General features: G+C 34.9%; 1 protein-coding gene across 8 annotated transcripts in view; it reads left to right on the top strand.

Annotated features, from left to right (window-relative positions):
• The window catches only part of PLCB4 (phospholipase C beta 4), a 473,095-nt gene that overhangs the window by 352,277 nt on the left and 105,951 nt on the right, over positions 1–14,867 (top strand). For all 8 annotated transcript variants that reach the window (XM_027840353.1, XM_027840351.1, XM_027840358.1 and 5 more), the window contains 5 exons: positions 5,085–5,166; positions 6,212–6,312; positions 6,951–7,008; positions 12,996–13,104; positions 14,587–14,797. In XM_027840353.1, coding sequence (XP_027696154.1) covers positions 5,085–5,166; positions 6,212–6,312; positions 6,951–7,008; positions 12,996–13,104; positions 14,587–14,797 — 561 coding nt within the window. The remainder of the gene's footprint in view (positions 1–5,084; positions 5,167–6,211; positions 6,313–6,950; positions 7,009–12,995; positions 13,105–14,586; positions 14,798–14,867) is intronic.

The following is a 14,867-nucleotide window of genomic DNA, read 5'->3' as shown; positions in this document are numbered from 1 at the left end:
CTCAAGTAGTTTAGTAACATGAACTAGCTTCCATAATATATTATGACATCCAAAATACTCCAATGATCCTCTGTTTCCTTTGTATGAGTGCATCCTGTACCTATGTGGAATGAAGCCCTTCTCTGCCTGGTGATGTCAGGAGTTCCCATGATGGAAGAAATTGTGTTCAGACCTTCTGGCATTGATCATCTCTGAATTTATAACAGGGCTGTTCCTAGAATTAAAGATATTGAATCTCCTGGTGTGCTGTACTCAAATCCTTTTCAGATCAATGGTTCCTACTTGTATTCCACCGGTATAGTCTTCCAAAACTCCATATTACCTCCATACCACAAAGATGGAGGGAGTCATTCCACAACGGGGAATGACTTCAGTGAGAAAATACAGGGGGAAAGTAGGAAAAGTGCAAAGAAAGGAACACTATTTGAGTGCTTTTTAAAAGTTTTTTCAAGTTCTCATCTTGTAATAAATTCCTCTGTTGGCAAATGTTCATTAACAATTTTCTATTCATTACTTAACTTGCAAGTGAATGTTTTATGCCTAATTCAGAAGTTTAAAAAAATAAACTCATATTTAATAATTTTGAGAACACTTTAGTTAATCTTTATTTTATTCAAAACACTTTGTTCATTTGAGTTATGGCAGTGTAACTGTTTAGTATATCCCAGTATCCTGGATCTGTTGCTAAATACACAGTGCATTTTTTATTTAAAATCAATATTGAAAAAGTTATCTAAACTTTGGAGGAAAAAATTATATTGCGAAGCTCAGAAATGCAACCTGGATCTACATTAGGTACTTACTAAATGTGTACAGCTTCCAAAACAAGGTTTATTCCAGAACATGGACAAAGGCAAAGCAAATAGGTTGTGATTGGGCCACTTCTTAAGTAACCACTATAGTTTCATTGGCAACAAATATCCTACTTGCTGTCATTGTTGTTCAGGGTCTAGAGACTTTTGTGATTCATATCTTTTTTCTGGGCTGTTCCCATACAAAATCATTATTATCTTTATAAAGGAAATAACTAAGGTATTTTGGCATCTACCACAGACCTATGCAATCTTGGCTCGTGGCCTTTGATGAACTGCTCATGCCAATATTAACAGGTGCTTGACACAGGACATCTGTTCTTTGGGGGTAGAGGAAAGGGGCAGGAGAGAGGAGTTTATTGGAGTTGATGGAAGATTTTTACAAGGCCAGAAATTGTGGATGGATCTTCCGGTGTGCAATCTGCCAAGAGCTTGGTGGAAATTTTAGTGAATGCTATAATAGATATGAAAAGTAAATACTTTCAAAATGTCATTTCAGTTATGATTATGTAACACTAATTTTCAAGATTTTTAAATGGAAAATATTAATATGGTTTGCACTGTTTTACAAGGGAGCTGATACTCAGAGTCATGATATAGATTAGGGATGGCTACACACCAGTGGCACCATTGAGCAGACCTCATGGTTCAGGTGGCACATTATCTAGAAGGTCAAGAAAGTAACAAATTATTTTCAAATCTCGTTTCTCATTTATCATTTATGTCTTGTCTTAGAAATCACACACAGAGTTTTATATTCTTCTTTCTCTCTGTCACTGTCACTCTAGGTCTCTGTCTTTGGCTCTCTATCTCTTTGTATGTATCTGCAACACAAACTCATAGTACTTCTCATAGTACTTTTATCTCTACTTGCCTTCTGACTTCTCTCTTTACTTCTACCTTTCCCCAATGTATATAAGCTGAATTTACGGCAAGAGTGAGAGTCAGGAGGTGAGGAATGGGCTGAGGAATGAACACTTCTGTCATTTGCTTCTAATTCTTTTTCACCATCACTTGCTTTACCTTGCGGAAGACCTGGGGGAAAAGATGGCAGTGTAGAGCAAACTTGTAGCTAAAGCAGAAGAGTTGCCCTGTTAGCCCCTTTCTAAGGAGAGCTGGTTTTGTAGTGTCCTCTTTTGGTGTACGTTGGTATCCAATGGTTCCATAAAAATTAGTGCCACATTTCTTCAAGCATGTTATGTGATATCTATTCCAGTAGAGTGTAAACCCCTTGAGGGTAGATTACTGTTTCTCTTTTGTGTTTTTATCCCTAGCACCTAAGCATCTAGTACCTTAATAAATGCTTGTTGATTGGATAGGTGATGTCTGCCCAATTAAACCAAAGCTATACAGCATTTTTCTACATTTGTCTCAGTTTAGCGGTAACATCTAGCATTTAGAATTTTGCTAAAGTTTTTTTTTTACGCTTGATCATTAGTCATCAAATCATTTGACATTTCATGTCCAATCATAGAATACATTAGGGATCTTTAGTCAAGGCAGCATGGTACAGTGGAAAGTCTTTTTGGGATTTGGGGTCAGAGTACCTGGGTTCAAATTCTAGTTCTGCCACTTACTAGCTGTGTGACTTTGGGCAAATCACAACCCCTTTGGGATTCAGTTTCCTCAACTGTGAAATGAAGGAGTTGAAGTTAGATAAATGGCCTCAATAGTCTCTTACTGATCTAAATATGAGATTCTAGGGTGGGGAGGATCCCAAAATTCTCTGCAGTAACTAAAACACATATGTCAAATATTTAAAAGTCCATATAAATTTAGTTTTGTGATAATTAACTGAATTCAAGTATTTATGTCCACTGGTTTGAGAAGATGCTGGAGAATTTTGGAATCTTGACAACGTCTACTCTAGAAATATGGCCCGTGCCTCGTTTCTTTGTGTCATAAAGGTACACCATGAGTGAGACTGCCTCTCTGTGCATAGATCCACAAATGAGAATAAAGAGCTGTGGGTTCACCAGTGATTTAGTAGTCTTCATAGATAATCATATCTATCCGCTCTAAAACACATTAAAATTAAGTTTTTTGAGAAATCTTTGGACCCCATTGGAAACAGACAAGCTTTGTATGAATGCTCAATAAATCTACCCAAAGCACATTCCTCCCCATATATTTTGGGAAATAAGAGTCTAGAGCTGAAGTGCCTATTCTCACATTCACTGTACTTACAGTAGAAGGTTGCTATCCTCTCTAGCATGAGTGTCTGAGCTGTATAAAATGGCGGGAGGTTGGTAGAGATCATTAAAAATCCAATTATGCTCAGATAGTTCCCTGGCTTAGATGTCAAGCCTGCTGTCCCCAGATGAAATTAAGCCTTTGACCTAAATTGTGGATAGACTTGAAAAGGAAACTTGAAGAGTTAACAAGCTCTTGATGGATAATCTTAAGTACATGCTCTTATAATTGGTTAATGAAAGCCCTTTGACTGGCTGAGGCAGAATTGGCAGCAGGGTATAGTATTTCAGTGTCTGACGTGTCTTTCTTTATCATCCTGAATTCATTTTAAGTTTTAATCAAAGAATGTGTAATAAGATATTTGCTTCTTACACATCTGTCACCATCAGGAAATTTGTACATCAGTGTGTCAACTCACAAAGTTTTCTCTTCACCTTCATCAGTCACTAGAGTTAAGACTGTGCAATGATTTTGCTTACACAGAACTTAGCAGTGGTGAAGAACCCATGGCAAAATATGATTGAGCAGTTACTAACAGATTACTAGATGAGCCAATCCTAGATAAAATTGCTTGGTAGAGAGACAAGTGACATTTTAGAATAGCCTAGTTTGATGTTGAACTGGAAAAACACTTAATAGCAAAATATCCTTTCTCTGGTAACATAATAAAACTAGGCTGTGCCTCAAGTGCTAATACATTCCATAGGGCTTCATAATTTTATTTTCTAAAATCTAAGTGCAGTGAGTTAGTAATGATACTACTGCTAAAACCTGTTACCTCCCATTGCAACTGATAATGCCATTCCACTAATGTTTATTAAGTTCTTTCTATATGCCTCCTACCCTCCATTAAATACCAATTCAATTCATCATATTTTTTTTTACTTTCGATTTATTTTTAGAGTAATTTTTTTATTCTGAATTTAACACCTCCCCCACTCACTAACATACTCTGCAATCCAGTGATACTGGCTTCCTTGCTGTTCCTCAAACTTTAGACTCCATTTCCTGACTCTGGGTATTTTCACTGGCTGTGCCCCATGCTTCAAATTCTTTCCTTCCTCATCTCCACCTCCTGGCTGTCCTAGTTTCTTTCAAAGACTTTCCTGATACCCTGTAATTCTAGTGCCTTCCCTCTGTTGATATTCTTGTTTGTCCTGTTTATAGCTTGTTTATACATAATTGTTTGCATGTTGTCTCCCTCATTAAACTGTGAGCTCTTTGAAAGCAAGGACTGTCTTTTTTTTACCTTTATTCTCACCCCTAGCATTTAGTATGGTGCTTGGCATATGTTAGGTACTCAAACAGTATTTATTGACTAATTACTCATCTTTTTCCTCCCAATCTTCCCATCTATTCTTTAAAAACAGAAAGACCAAAAACAAAAATACTCTTTTATCAACATTTATATAAGACACTATGGTATATGCTAGGAGATACAAAGACAAAAATAAAGCAAAGGAAAGGGTCTTTTGAGATGATATAATCCATACTCATTTTGCAAATAAGGAAGCTCAGGCTGAAAGAGGTGAAATATTTGTTCAAGATCAAACAGGCAGATGGTAGCAGAACCAGTGATGAAAGTAAACTTTGCAGGGTCAGACCACTGTTTCCAATTTAGGAAGTCTTTTGGTTCTCTCCAGTTCTTCAATTTTACCTGCTACTAGAAGGAACATTCTTTTGGAGGGAAGATTTATTTCAGTTTTTCTCCTAAGCTGTCATTGGCTGGGACAAAGAGGTAGCATGGCAGAGTAGTTAGAGACTGAGACTTGGATTTGGGAAGATCTGAATTTATATTGATTCTGACACTTACTAGTTGTGTGGTCATGGGCAGGTCATTTATAACCTCTCCGAACCTGTTTCCTTATCTGTAGAGTTGGCATAATAATGCCTCTTCTACCTACATCACAGAGTTGTTGTAACACTTAAAACATTATGTGAACTTCAGTTGTTATTATTTTTTGTTGTTACTATTAAGTATGTTGGGGAAGTGAAAATGGTTGGGGCTTGTTTGGCAAATAAAAAATGCCAATATGTGAAAGTAACATCATTTCCATTTTTATTTCTCCCCTTCTATAGTATTACTAGAACCTTTGCATCAGGTAAAACAGAAAAGGTGATTTTTCAAGCACTTAAGGAGTTAGGTCTTCCCAGCGGAAAGGTATTTATGAAGTTATTGTAATAATATACTGCTAAGTCTCTTGTTTTTAACAATATAAGCATGTCATGAATTAAATCAATTGTTCCAGACACCTGGCTTTGAATGCACCCTTTCTACCGTGAAAAAATGAACAGAAAAAAACATAAATGGGAATAGATTGGTTTGCATCTTGCTATATTCTAGTAGATTTAATGCAAACATTTTAAAATTCATAGATGACTGTTTCATCATTTTTGTTCTCTTATCCACATTAAGAAAATTAAGTTTAAGATATCTTTCTTACTTAGAAAAGCCATTTTGGCTACAAAATAGGATGTTGACCATCAACAAGTTTAACAGAAAGATTAAGTAAATACTCTTGTATTTTGAAAGCAAGTTTGGCCTACTAGAATTTTATAGAACTCCAAGTGTCATAGATATTGCTAAATTATCAAAGTGCCGTAAGGCACAAGATCTTTCTCTACGTAAATCCTCTTTATTCCTCTCTGTTACCTTTCACATATAGGAGAATCAAGCTCTTATCATTGTTGATGACAAAGAGGACGAATGTCAGTGTTGCTACTTAAGCAAACAGAGAAAATAAAGGCTTTCAATATTTTCCTAAAGTGTTTTCTCTTGGTTTTATAAAATTGTTAAAAGGAAAAAAATAACAAAATGGTGGCCTCAATTTGCCTTTAAAAAAAAATTCACCTACAGAGAAGTACCGGCTACACAGCCATCAAGACTGGCTAGGGAATGATAGTTTCTCCTTACTCTCATGCTTCTTTCAGGTGCATTTGAGAAAGTTCCAACAGCTGCCTGCAGTTACATATCTGGCTGTATGGCAAAGAGAAAAGCCTCGCCACTTGTGTTCTAATAGAGTCAGCTCTCCCTGTAGAATTACTGCTGAGATGCATTTGTTGGTTCTACCTGTTGGGTTGTGGCTAGGCATAGTCAACATGCACAAAGTCTTTGAGATGCCAGTGGTTGCAATTCATTGTCTCTGTCACACCTCCATTGAGAAACTGTTGCTTAATGGATAATCCATCCCTGCATTTCTTTCCAGAATGATGAAATCGAGCCTGCAGCATTTACTTATGAAAAGTTTTATGAACTAACACAAAAAATTTGTCCTCGGACTGACATCGAGGACCTCTTTAGGAAAATGTAAGTTCTTTTTATTTTATAGAAAGTGACTCTTAAGCTGTATCATTCTCATTTTAGGTTTTTCTCATATTTTTGCCCCAACATTTCAGTGCATTATGAATAGAGTATCCAACCATGCCTGTTACTACTATATCCTACACTAGCAGGCAAGGTCAGGGTTATGTTTCCTGCCCTTAATTTATCAATGTAAAAGTTGACTCCAAGTTTTCGAGAAACTTTTACATAAGTTAAAGGAAGCACCTGGAACTTTTTTTCTTGCATTGGCTTTACTAACTCCCTGTAATTTTAACCTGCTCTTTTAGGTTATTAACACATTTCGTAAACTAACTAGATTAAGTATGGAGTCTTATTATATTATTGGAAAGTTCATTCATTCAGAATTATCTAAAGTGGATGACTTACATGTTGTTTTTGAATTAACAGCTTTTAAATAATTACTAGGGAAAAAGAATAGCAAAAGTCTTGACGATGGTGCTTATACGGGAGGGGGTTTCTTACAAAGGGTCTTTGGCCTTTAAAAGAATGCACAACTACTTAGAAAATAGGCTTAGAAAGTATCAACAAATGTCAACATGTAAATCGTACCTACTATAGCATCATATACAGAAACTTACTTTTTCTAATAAATTTCTTTTCAGCAATGGAGACAAAACTGATTATTTAACGGTAGACCAATTAGTGAGCTTTCTAAATGAAGTAAGCTTTTTCATACATTAACTACCATAAAGTCTGTCTGCAGTGGCTTGCTTCTTCCAGTTCCCTCATTGCATGCATCATGCCATCATTGGCTTTGCTTCTGACCTGCTGATCTTTCCATTATGGCATCCTCCAGGTGCAAAAATCAGCTGCAACTCTGTGTGTTCTCGTGCTTTCTGTGCTTTGGCTTTGCCACTTGCTTTTTGCTGATTACTTGCTGTGGTGTGTAGCTATTATTGTGTCTATGAATTTTTATAATATTATACCCATTTAATTAAACATGTTGATGTTCTATTGTCAGATATTATTCATATGTATTGAATTGTTTGTATTGATCCTTTCAATTAGATAGAGAATGAATAGTTTATGACACTGTAGTTTGATTCTCCTTTGCTAATTTTTTCTCACTAGTGATGCATGGATTAAAAGTATTTTTTAGTAGATTGCATGTAAAGATATGTAGAATAGAATGAAATATTTTGATAACAAACTTAAAAAATTACTAGATTTCCTGACTGTTGTAGAGAAAAGGCTAATTGAATTATAAGTATGTTTCTTTCTTACTTTTACATTTTCCAACCTAATTTTGAATCAGATTAACTTAATACAGTTTTAAATCCATTTACATGAAAACAGGATAATAAAGTATTATAAAAGCAAGTGAATGTTCCAAATTTTTTTACCAGGTAAATTATATTTCCATATCCTTCACATTTCCGAAAGTCTTTTTTCCTTGAAAACTACCTAGAAATTTTGCTATCATGCAGAGTAGTTTTTTTTGTTTAAAGGTGATATTTATATGCACATATGTGTATATATATTCATATATGTATATATATATTCATAGATATTCATATGTGTATACATTTATATTAGTCATCATCAGAAAACAGACAAAAAACTAAAGGCCAACTCAACACCAGGCACATAGCAGATGTTTGATAAGTCACAATACAAAAGGGATAGGAAATAGATTAGATAGGTTATTAATATTGAACGTCTCATTGTCACTCCCCTTTCTTCTTTTTACCATGAGTTTTCAGTGGATTCATATTTTATTTATATTTGTACTTTAGGAATTATGTTAATCAAGGCTTTAATATATGCAATATAAAGGGAAGATACTGTTTAATATAATTCAATATTTATTTTACTTAAAATTTTTTTTGAGTTGTTATGTGCTCTACTCTTTCTTAGTCATGCATATATGCTCTGCTTACAATCTTTACCCAGGTATTATCCACATTCTTATATTGTAGATAATATAGAAAAGTAGATTGCTTGGAATGTTTTTCATCAACATATGCTAACATTCTATTTTTCTTGTCCTGTTCTTGCATTTTGAATTATTAATAATCAAAGCATTGTTAAGGTGGGCCAAGAAACACATTTCCCTGTAACAAGTAGCTAGTAGGATGGAAAAGAGGAAGTCTGTGGTGTATGCTGACTTACTGCAATTGGAAAAATGTACTTCATGCATATGTGGTGAATCTGGCTTCAAAGCAATGACTAAACATTTCTTATGTCTTACTTAGAACTGCATGTTTCTCAATAAGAAAAGTTACTGATGTTGTAAGTACAGATTCAGCTTTCTAAGAGCCCTTACTTGCCTGTTGTAAGGATTGTTGTTCTGCTATTTCTTTTAGTGTGCTTATAATTTTTGAAAGTCTAAGACATAAAAACAACTTTGAAAAGATACTCTCCATTTCTCTACTCATTTGGTAGGCCTCCTGGTAGCATTCTATTATAATGGCTAAAACTATTTACTTATTTTAAATACTTTCTCTCTTTCTTCCCCCTGACTCCTGCAGTGAGAGAGGAAACACCTTGACTTTGAGTAATGAGAATGATGGATTCAGATCAGTGCCAAGCTTTCTGTGGTTGCTGACATTATACAGTGCTTACAGACAGCTATGTTAATAGATACAGTTGCTTCAATTCAGCCAGCATTTTTGAGGGTTGTGTGATAAATAATGCAGTATAGCTTTAGTCAAATACATATGTTCTGCCCTTCACTTTATTAAGAGATGAATCAAGTGAGGAAGTGAATTTAGCCAATGGCATCCAACCATTGCAGGCTAATAAATTTTGTCACAGATGATTATTTGGATCCTCTATGATGGCTTAAGGAAAGTTCTCTTTGCCTTCATTATTAAAATGATAACAAAGTCCAGGATGATAAAACTGGCAGAGAGAATTGATGTAACCTTCCATTTTTTACTTAATCTGGACCACAACATTGTCATCTCTAATCGTAGAATCTAATGATAGATTGAAATCCATCTAGTTTCCAACTCAAATCTATTCCTAATAATCAAATTGATTGATTTTAGTTCTGTTTTCCCTCCCCTATTTGTATCCTCAGATGAAGATGCTAACAAGTACAAAAATGGCCAAAAGGTTTAAAATAAAGATACAATAAATAGAGTCTTGGATGGCCTGAGGAATCAAGAGTTAATTATATTGATCATGTTGGGAATTAAAGCTAGATAGTTTCTTGCTACTGTGAAGAGACCCTAACTGGCAATTTCAAATACAGTCAGCCATGCCTGGAAAAGACTTTAAAGGTCTGCTATAATAGATGGGTCATCTAATAGAATAACAGAACTCATTAGATCCTATACTTGAAAGATAGCTTAGAGATTATCTAGTTCAGAACACACATACTGAAATGAGGCACATTAATTCCAAAGAGGTTAGGCAATATACCCCAGCTCATATAGCTAGTTAGTAGTGCCAGAACCATGACTAAAATCTAAACCTACACCACCCCAGCCTCATTGGAACGTAGAACTGGAATAAACATTGTTGCTGAGTGGGAAGTAATGTAGTGCTTTGCAAACATTAAAACTTTATAATAGGCCATGGTTGATATTATTATTACTGTCAGCTGCCAGGAAAGTGACAAAAATAAAAATGTATCGGCTGTCAGTGACATCATTAAGAAAATAGTAACATGATTCATAGTTTAGCTTGCTTAGAACTGTACCTGGCATATAATCAGTTATTAATAAATATTTGTTGCCTATTGATTCTAAAGAAAATCTCCTGACGCTACTAGATGTTGTTCTAAATGAATGTCCATTATTGGTGGAAAGTAACCAAGGGATCATGAGATAGTAACCCCATTATTGATTTTCAACAGGATTTTGCATCTGATTTTGAATCTCCCCATGGTAGAGCCTGATGCTGAAGGATTCAAGAAAAATGCCTGTAAAAAATGTCATAAATTGCTTTTGATAGTAATAGCCAGGAGATGTTAGTCCCTCACAGAGAAGAGGAAACACATTGACACACGTGATCACATTGCATGGACTTTATTATCAGCTCCCAGAAAATCTGAAGCTCTGAATTAACTAATCTCTTAAGTACCATATTTGGCAGTTTCCATGATTTCATGTTCATTGTCCAGTGTGTATCCAATGAGACAGTAGATTATATATTAAGTCAATGACGTTCATTCCTCTCTCTCCTTTACATCTCTCATGGTAATACCAATCCCTAAACTTTAATAATAGTAATCAACTTTATTTGCATATCACTATGTATTGTTTGGAGTGGTTTCACACCTGTTGCCTCATTTTCTTCTCATAACAACTCTATGAGATAGAGCAGGTATTATTATTCCCATTTTAGAGAGAGGGCAACAAAACTTAGGGAATAGGTGACTTTCTAGGTTATGTACCTTTTAAGTTGCAAAAGTAGGATGTTCCATCTTTTCTCCTGTACCTTTTCTCCTCTTACCTTTTTTATCTCTTTCTATTAGAGAGAGAAGTGGGAGATGATTTGTATCTCTCTAATCTCTTCCCAGACAGCTAAGTGGTACACCTAATAGAGCGCCAGGCCTAGAGTCAGAAAGATTCATCTTCTTGAGTTCAAATCTGTCCTCAGACACTTACTAGTTGTGGGACCCTGGGCAAATCACTTAACTCTGGTTGCTGTGGTTTCCTCATCTGTAAAGTGAGCTAGAGAAGGAAATAGTAAACCACTCCAGTTTCTTTACCAAGAAAATTCCAAATAGGGCCACAGAGAGACAAGTCAGTCACAAGCGAAACAACTGAACAACAACCCTCTTGCCTCTACCTGTATCTTTTTTTCTCTCTCTTTCTGCTCCCTACTCCTATCCTGTCTCTTCCTATGCACCTTTAATTTGCTTTATTTTATATAGACTTACCTCATTAGTTAATTCTTTTCATTTTAATACATAAGTATATATGTATGTGTGTGTGCTTACACGCTCACATATATACACAGAATATTTGGTGATGAACATATCGCATAAATTAAACTGATCCGTGTCAGTAAACAGATATCTAATCTTTATTTAACACAATAAAAAATACAACTATGCTTCCCCTATAACAACTGACACAACCTTTTTTTCTTTCATCCATCTTCTTCCCTGCCACCATTAATAGATATTGACAAGAGTGAAGAGATACTAATCATTTCATTCTCAATAAAAACTTCATTAAATGATTTATTTCAACTAGAATTGGAAAGTTTATAATTTCTCAGAATAATGGGCTACACAACTACATGCCCATACTATATTGCTAGCTAGGAATATTGTGCATCCCACTATTTGAGATTTCATAGTTGTTCTTATACTTTTGCTTCTTCTAGATACTGCACAGATAGTGACTGTTTTTGCTATTTTTTAGATGCTGGAGATCTGTTGCTGGTAGCATTGACTCTATGCTCCTTCATTGCATGGCTATATTGTTGTGAGCTATAATTTTTTAGACTATAAGCATGCTTCATTGGAGTAAACTTTCAGAAGAGATTTTGTTGCTTCATTATGAATCAACGGTCCTGACTTTGGAAAGGGGCCAAAGACATGTGCATTTTGAGAAACTGCATAAAGTGCTCTACTGGCCACAGGCATCCACATTGTCCACCTTCAAATTATTCATCCAAATTGGTGGTAGGGTGGAAATTCCACAAACCTAAAAATTCCTTTCCCCAAGAATGTGCATATATCTGGGTAAAGAAGTGTTGCCATGGTCATACTTATTGATAAAGTTTTGCTTGCATCTGCTTACCTGTCATGACTCAGTTGAATTTTGTTTCATCTTTTTTTCTTTATTTTTATGGAGAATCAGGTACACAGTGTGCAGCCCTCAAATCTACAATGAACAACAACAAAAAAAATAAAGAATTGTAACTACCAAAAAAAAAAAAGACTTCGTAAATTGGACTTTTCATTGGTTCTCTTTTAAGTCAGACACCTTTGGAAAGTTATATTATTCCACCCTCTGGTATTAATATAGGAACAGGAGACTCTAGCCCTGAAATTGAGTGAGACAACTTTTCTAAGTTCTTAATAACCTCACAATATGGGCTTTCTTGAGTAAATTTCAAACAATGATTTCCTTTAGAATTAATTGATCTTAGTTTTTTTTAAATTACTAAAATAATACCAAACTGTCAATTTATAAATGTAAAACAATGAATTATATCCTTTTTTCATTAGTTTTGCGATGATATTCCAATTATTAAATTACTTTTGCAAACTTGCTCAATAGAATGTTTTCCAATTCTGATAAGGAAAAATTATATGATCAGTTATTTATAGAAAAGTTATATGAAGGTATTCAAATAAAAACAGGATGTTTATACTAAAATTTCTCCTATACCAGCATAGTGATTAGTTGCAGTTAAATTATATGGATTTAGGCCTAAAATATGCATGATCATCCATACAGTCCTTGGTTCTATAAAAATAAGACAGCATAGAATAGTTAGTTTCTCTGCCTCTCCTTTTCTCTATGAGAAAGTACCCTAGAAGAATCCTTTCTTTAGGCGGAAAGGAAGGAAAAAAGGAAGGAAGGAAAGAAGGAACTATTTTGACACTTTTAAGTTAGAATTGTGATACTCTGCATTTCATGTATTAGAAATTTTCTGTTTTGATTATATGAAACATCCTAAGAATTTTGCAAATGGCAAATACTATCAGGCTAAACAGAGTTATTTTCTAATCTTAGCATCAACGAGACCCTCGACTGAATGAAATTTTATTCCCATTCTATGATACAAAAAGGGCAATGCAGATAATTGAGACTTATGAGCCTGATGATGAGTTGAAGACAAAAGGTAATGATGAAGACATTGTTTTGTTTTTCTTTCTCTTAAAAAAAAGCAGGAAGGTGGGCATTTATTTTAAGTAAATTACATAGATATTGGCTAAATGAATTTTAAGAAACACAAAAGCTTTCTAGTGCCAAGATCAGGTAACTTACTTTGATTTTCAGTTTTTAAATATATCACCTTTCATACTAGATACACCATCCATACTAGCCAGAGTATCATTTTAAATTCAACATGTCATAAAACACCATTTAGAACTTTTTTTTTCCATTGTGTATTCGCATAATTGAGCTTTAAAATATAACATGCTTGAAGATACAGAAAAGTTAAATGCAGAATTTTCCATTTCAAAGATTTGAAAGGAATTATTTATTATAAAAACTGTTTACCTATTTGAATGTGAGCTCCATGAAGACATACTCTGTTTATCTGCCTTTCTTTATATCACTAGGGCTTAGCACAGTTCCTGGCATGTAGCAAAAACTATTATCTAGGATTACAAGTTCTAGTTGTTTTTACATTATGGACAATGATTTTTGCCAGTCAACAAGCATTTATTAAGTGCATAGTGTTCTTATTAAGTGTATTATATGTGTCAAGATACAGAACTCATATTTTATTACATTATAGAGACAAGATACGTAGTGGATATGTGTCTGTCCTTGGAACTCAGGAAAACCTGACTTCAAGTCCTGTCTCTGAAACGTACTAATGTGATGTGACCTTAGATACATCATTTTACCCACACTGCTCCAGTCAGGTGTCTAAGAATTTAAGCTATAGAAAATTTGTCTGTCAGTGGAAGAAGTTTCCAGCAGTTTTTCCATACAATGAAATCACCAGCATATAAATGAACAAATGACTGTGTGAATGAATAAATATTTTAAATTAGAAATAGTATCATTGGAAAAGGGCCATTGAGAGTATGGACATCTGAAGAATGAATTTTAATACTCATATTTTCCCTATCTACCTAATACTCCAGACACAGCCTGAGTATTGCATTTGATTTCACATTGTAGTAGTTCATTAAAATTGTGAACATCCTCATTCAACAGACATTTTTAAAGCCTCTTTGCCCCCCTCCCCACATTGTGCCCTAGAAGAACTTATGTTCTACTGGGATAAAACAACCTATCCCTAGGTAGGAAGTACACAATATGTAGAAAGTACAAATAGTAATTTTGGGAAAGTGAGAGAAGGGCAATGTTGTCTGTAAGGATCTGCATTTGGACTGGGTTTCTGCCTGTTTGCATGAGAAACTGTGAAGTTAGTATACTTCCCTGTCATCTCCTCCTCCAAAGCTGCCTTTATGGGATGAAGACTCTTTAGAAAAAGAAGATTAAACTCACACCTTCACTGTTTAAAGCTTCTTTTAGTTTCTGTGACTGAAACAGGGGCTTTCATTCCATTGGGCTACTTCTTAACTTTACCTCAATCCTCTGTAAATGCACAAGGCCATATAAGCTTTTTCTTTTCTTTTTTTAGGGCTCATATCCAGTGATGGGTTTTGCAGATATTTGATGTCAGATGAAAATGCTCCAGTCTTCCTTGACCGCCTGGAACTTTACCAGGAAATGGATCATCCTTTGGCCCACTACTTTATCAGTTCTTCCCATAACACATATCTAACAGGACGTCAGTTTGGCGGGAAATCTTCTGTGGAAATGTACAGACAAATCCTCTTAGCTGGATGCAGGTTGGCAAGCTGAGATAATTGCTTTTTATTTCCGTGTTATAAGCTTGTATTTAACCCATGATAGTCTCCT

Source organism: Vombatus ursinus, unplaced genomic scaffold (genome assembly GCF_900497805.2).
Source record: "Vombatus ursinus unplaced genomic scaffold, bare-nosed wombat genome assembly UNPS02014841.1, whole genome shotgun sequence".
Classification (NCBI taxonomy): Eukaryota; Metazoa; Chordata; class Mammalia; order Diprotodontia; family Vombatidae; genus Vombatus; species Vombatus ursinus.
This window is presented reverse-complemented; position numbering and strand designations above follow the sequence as displayed.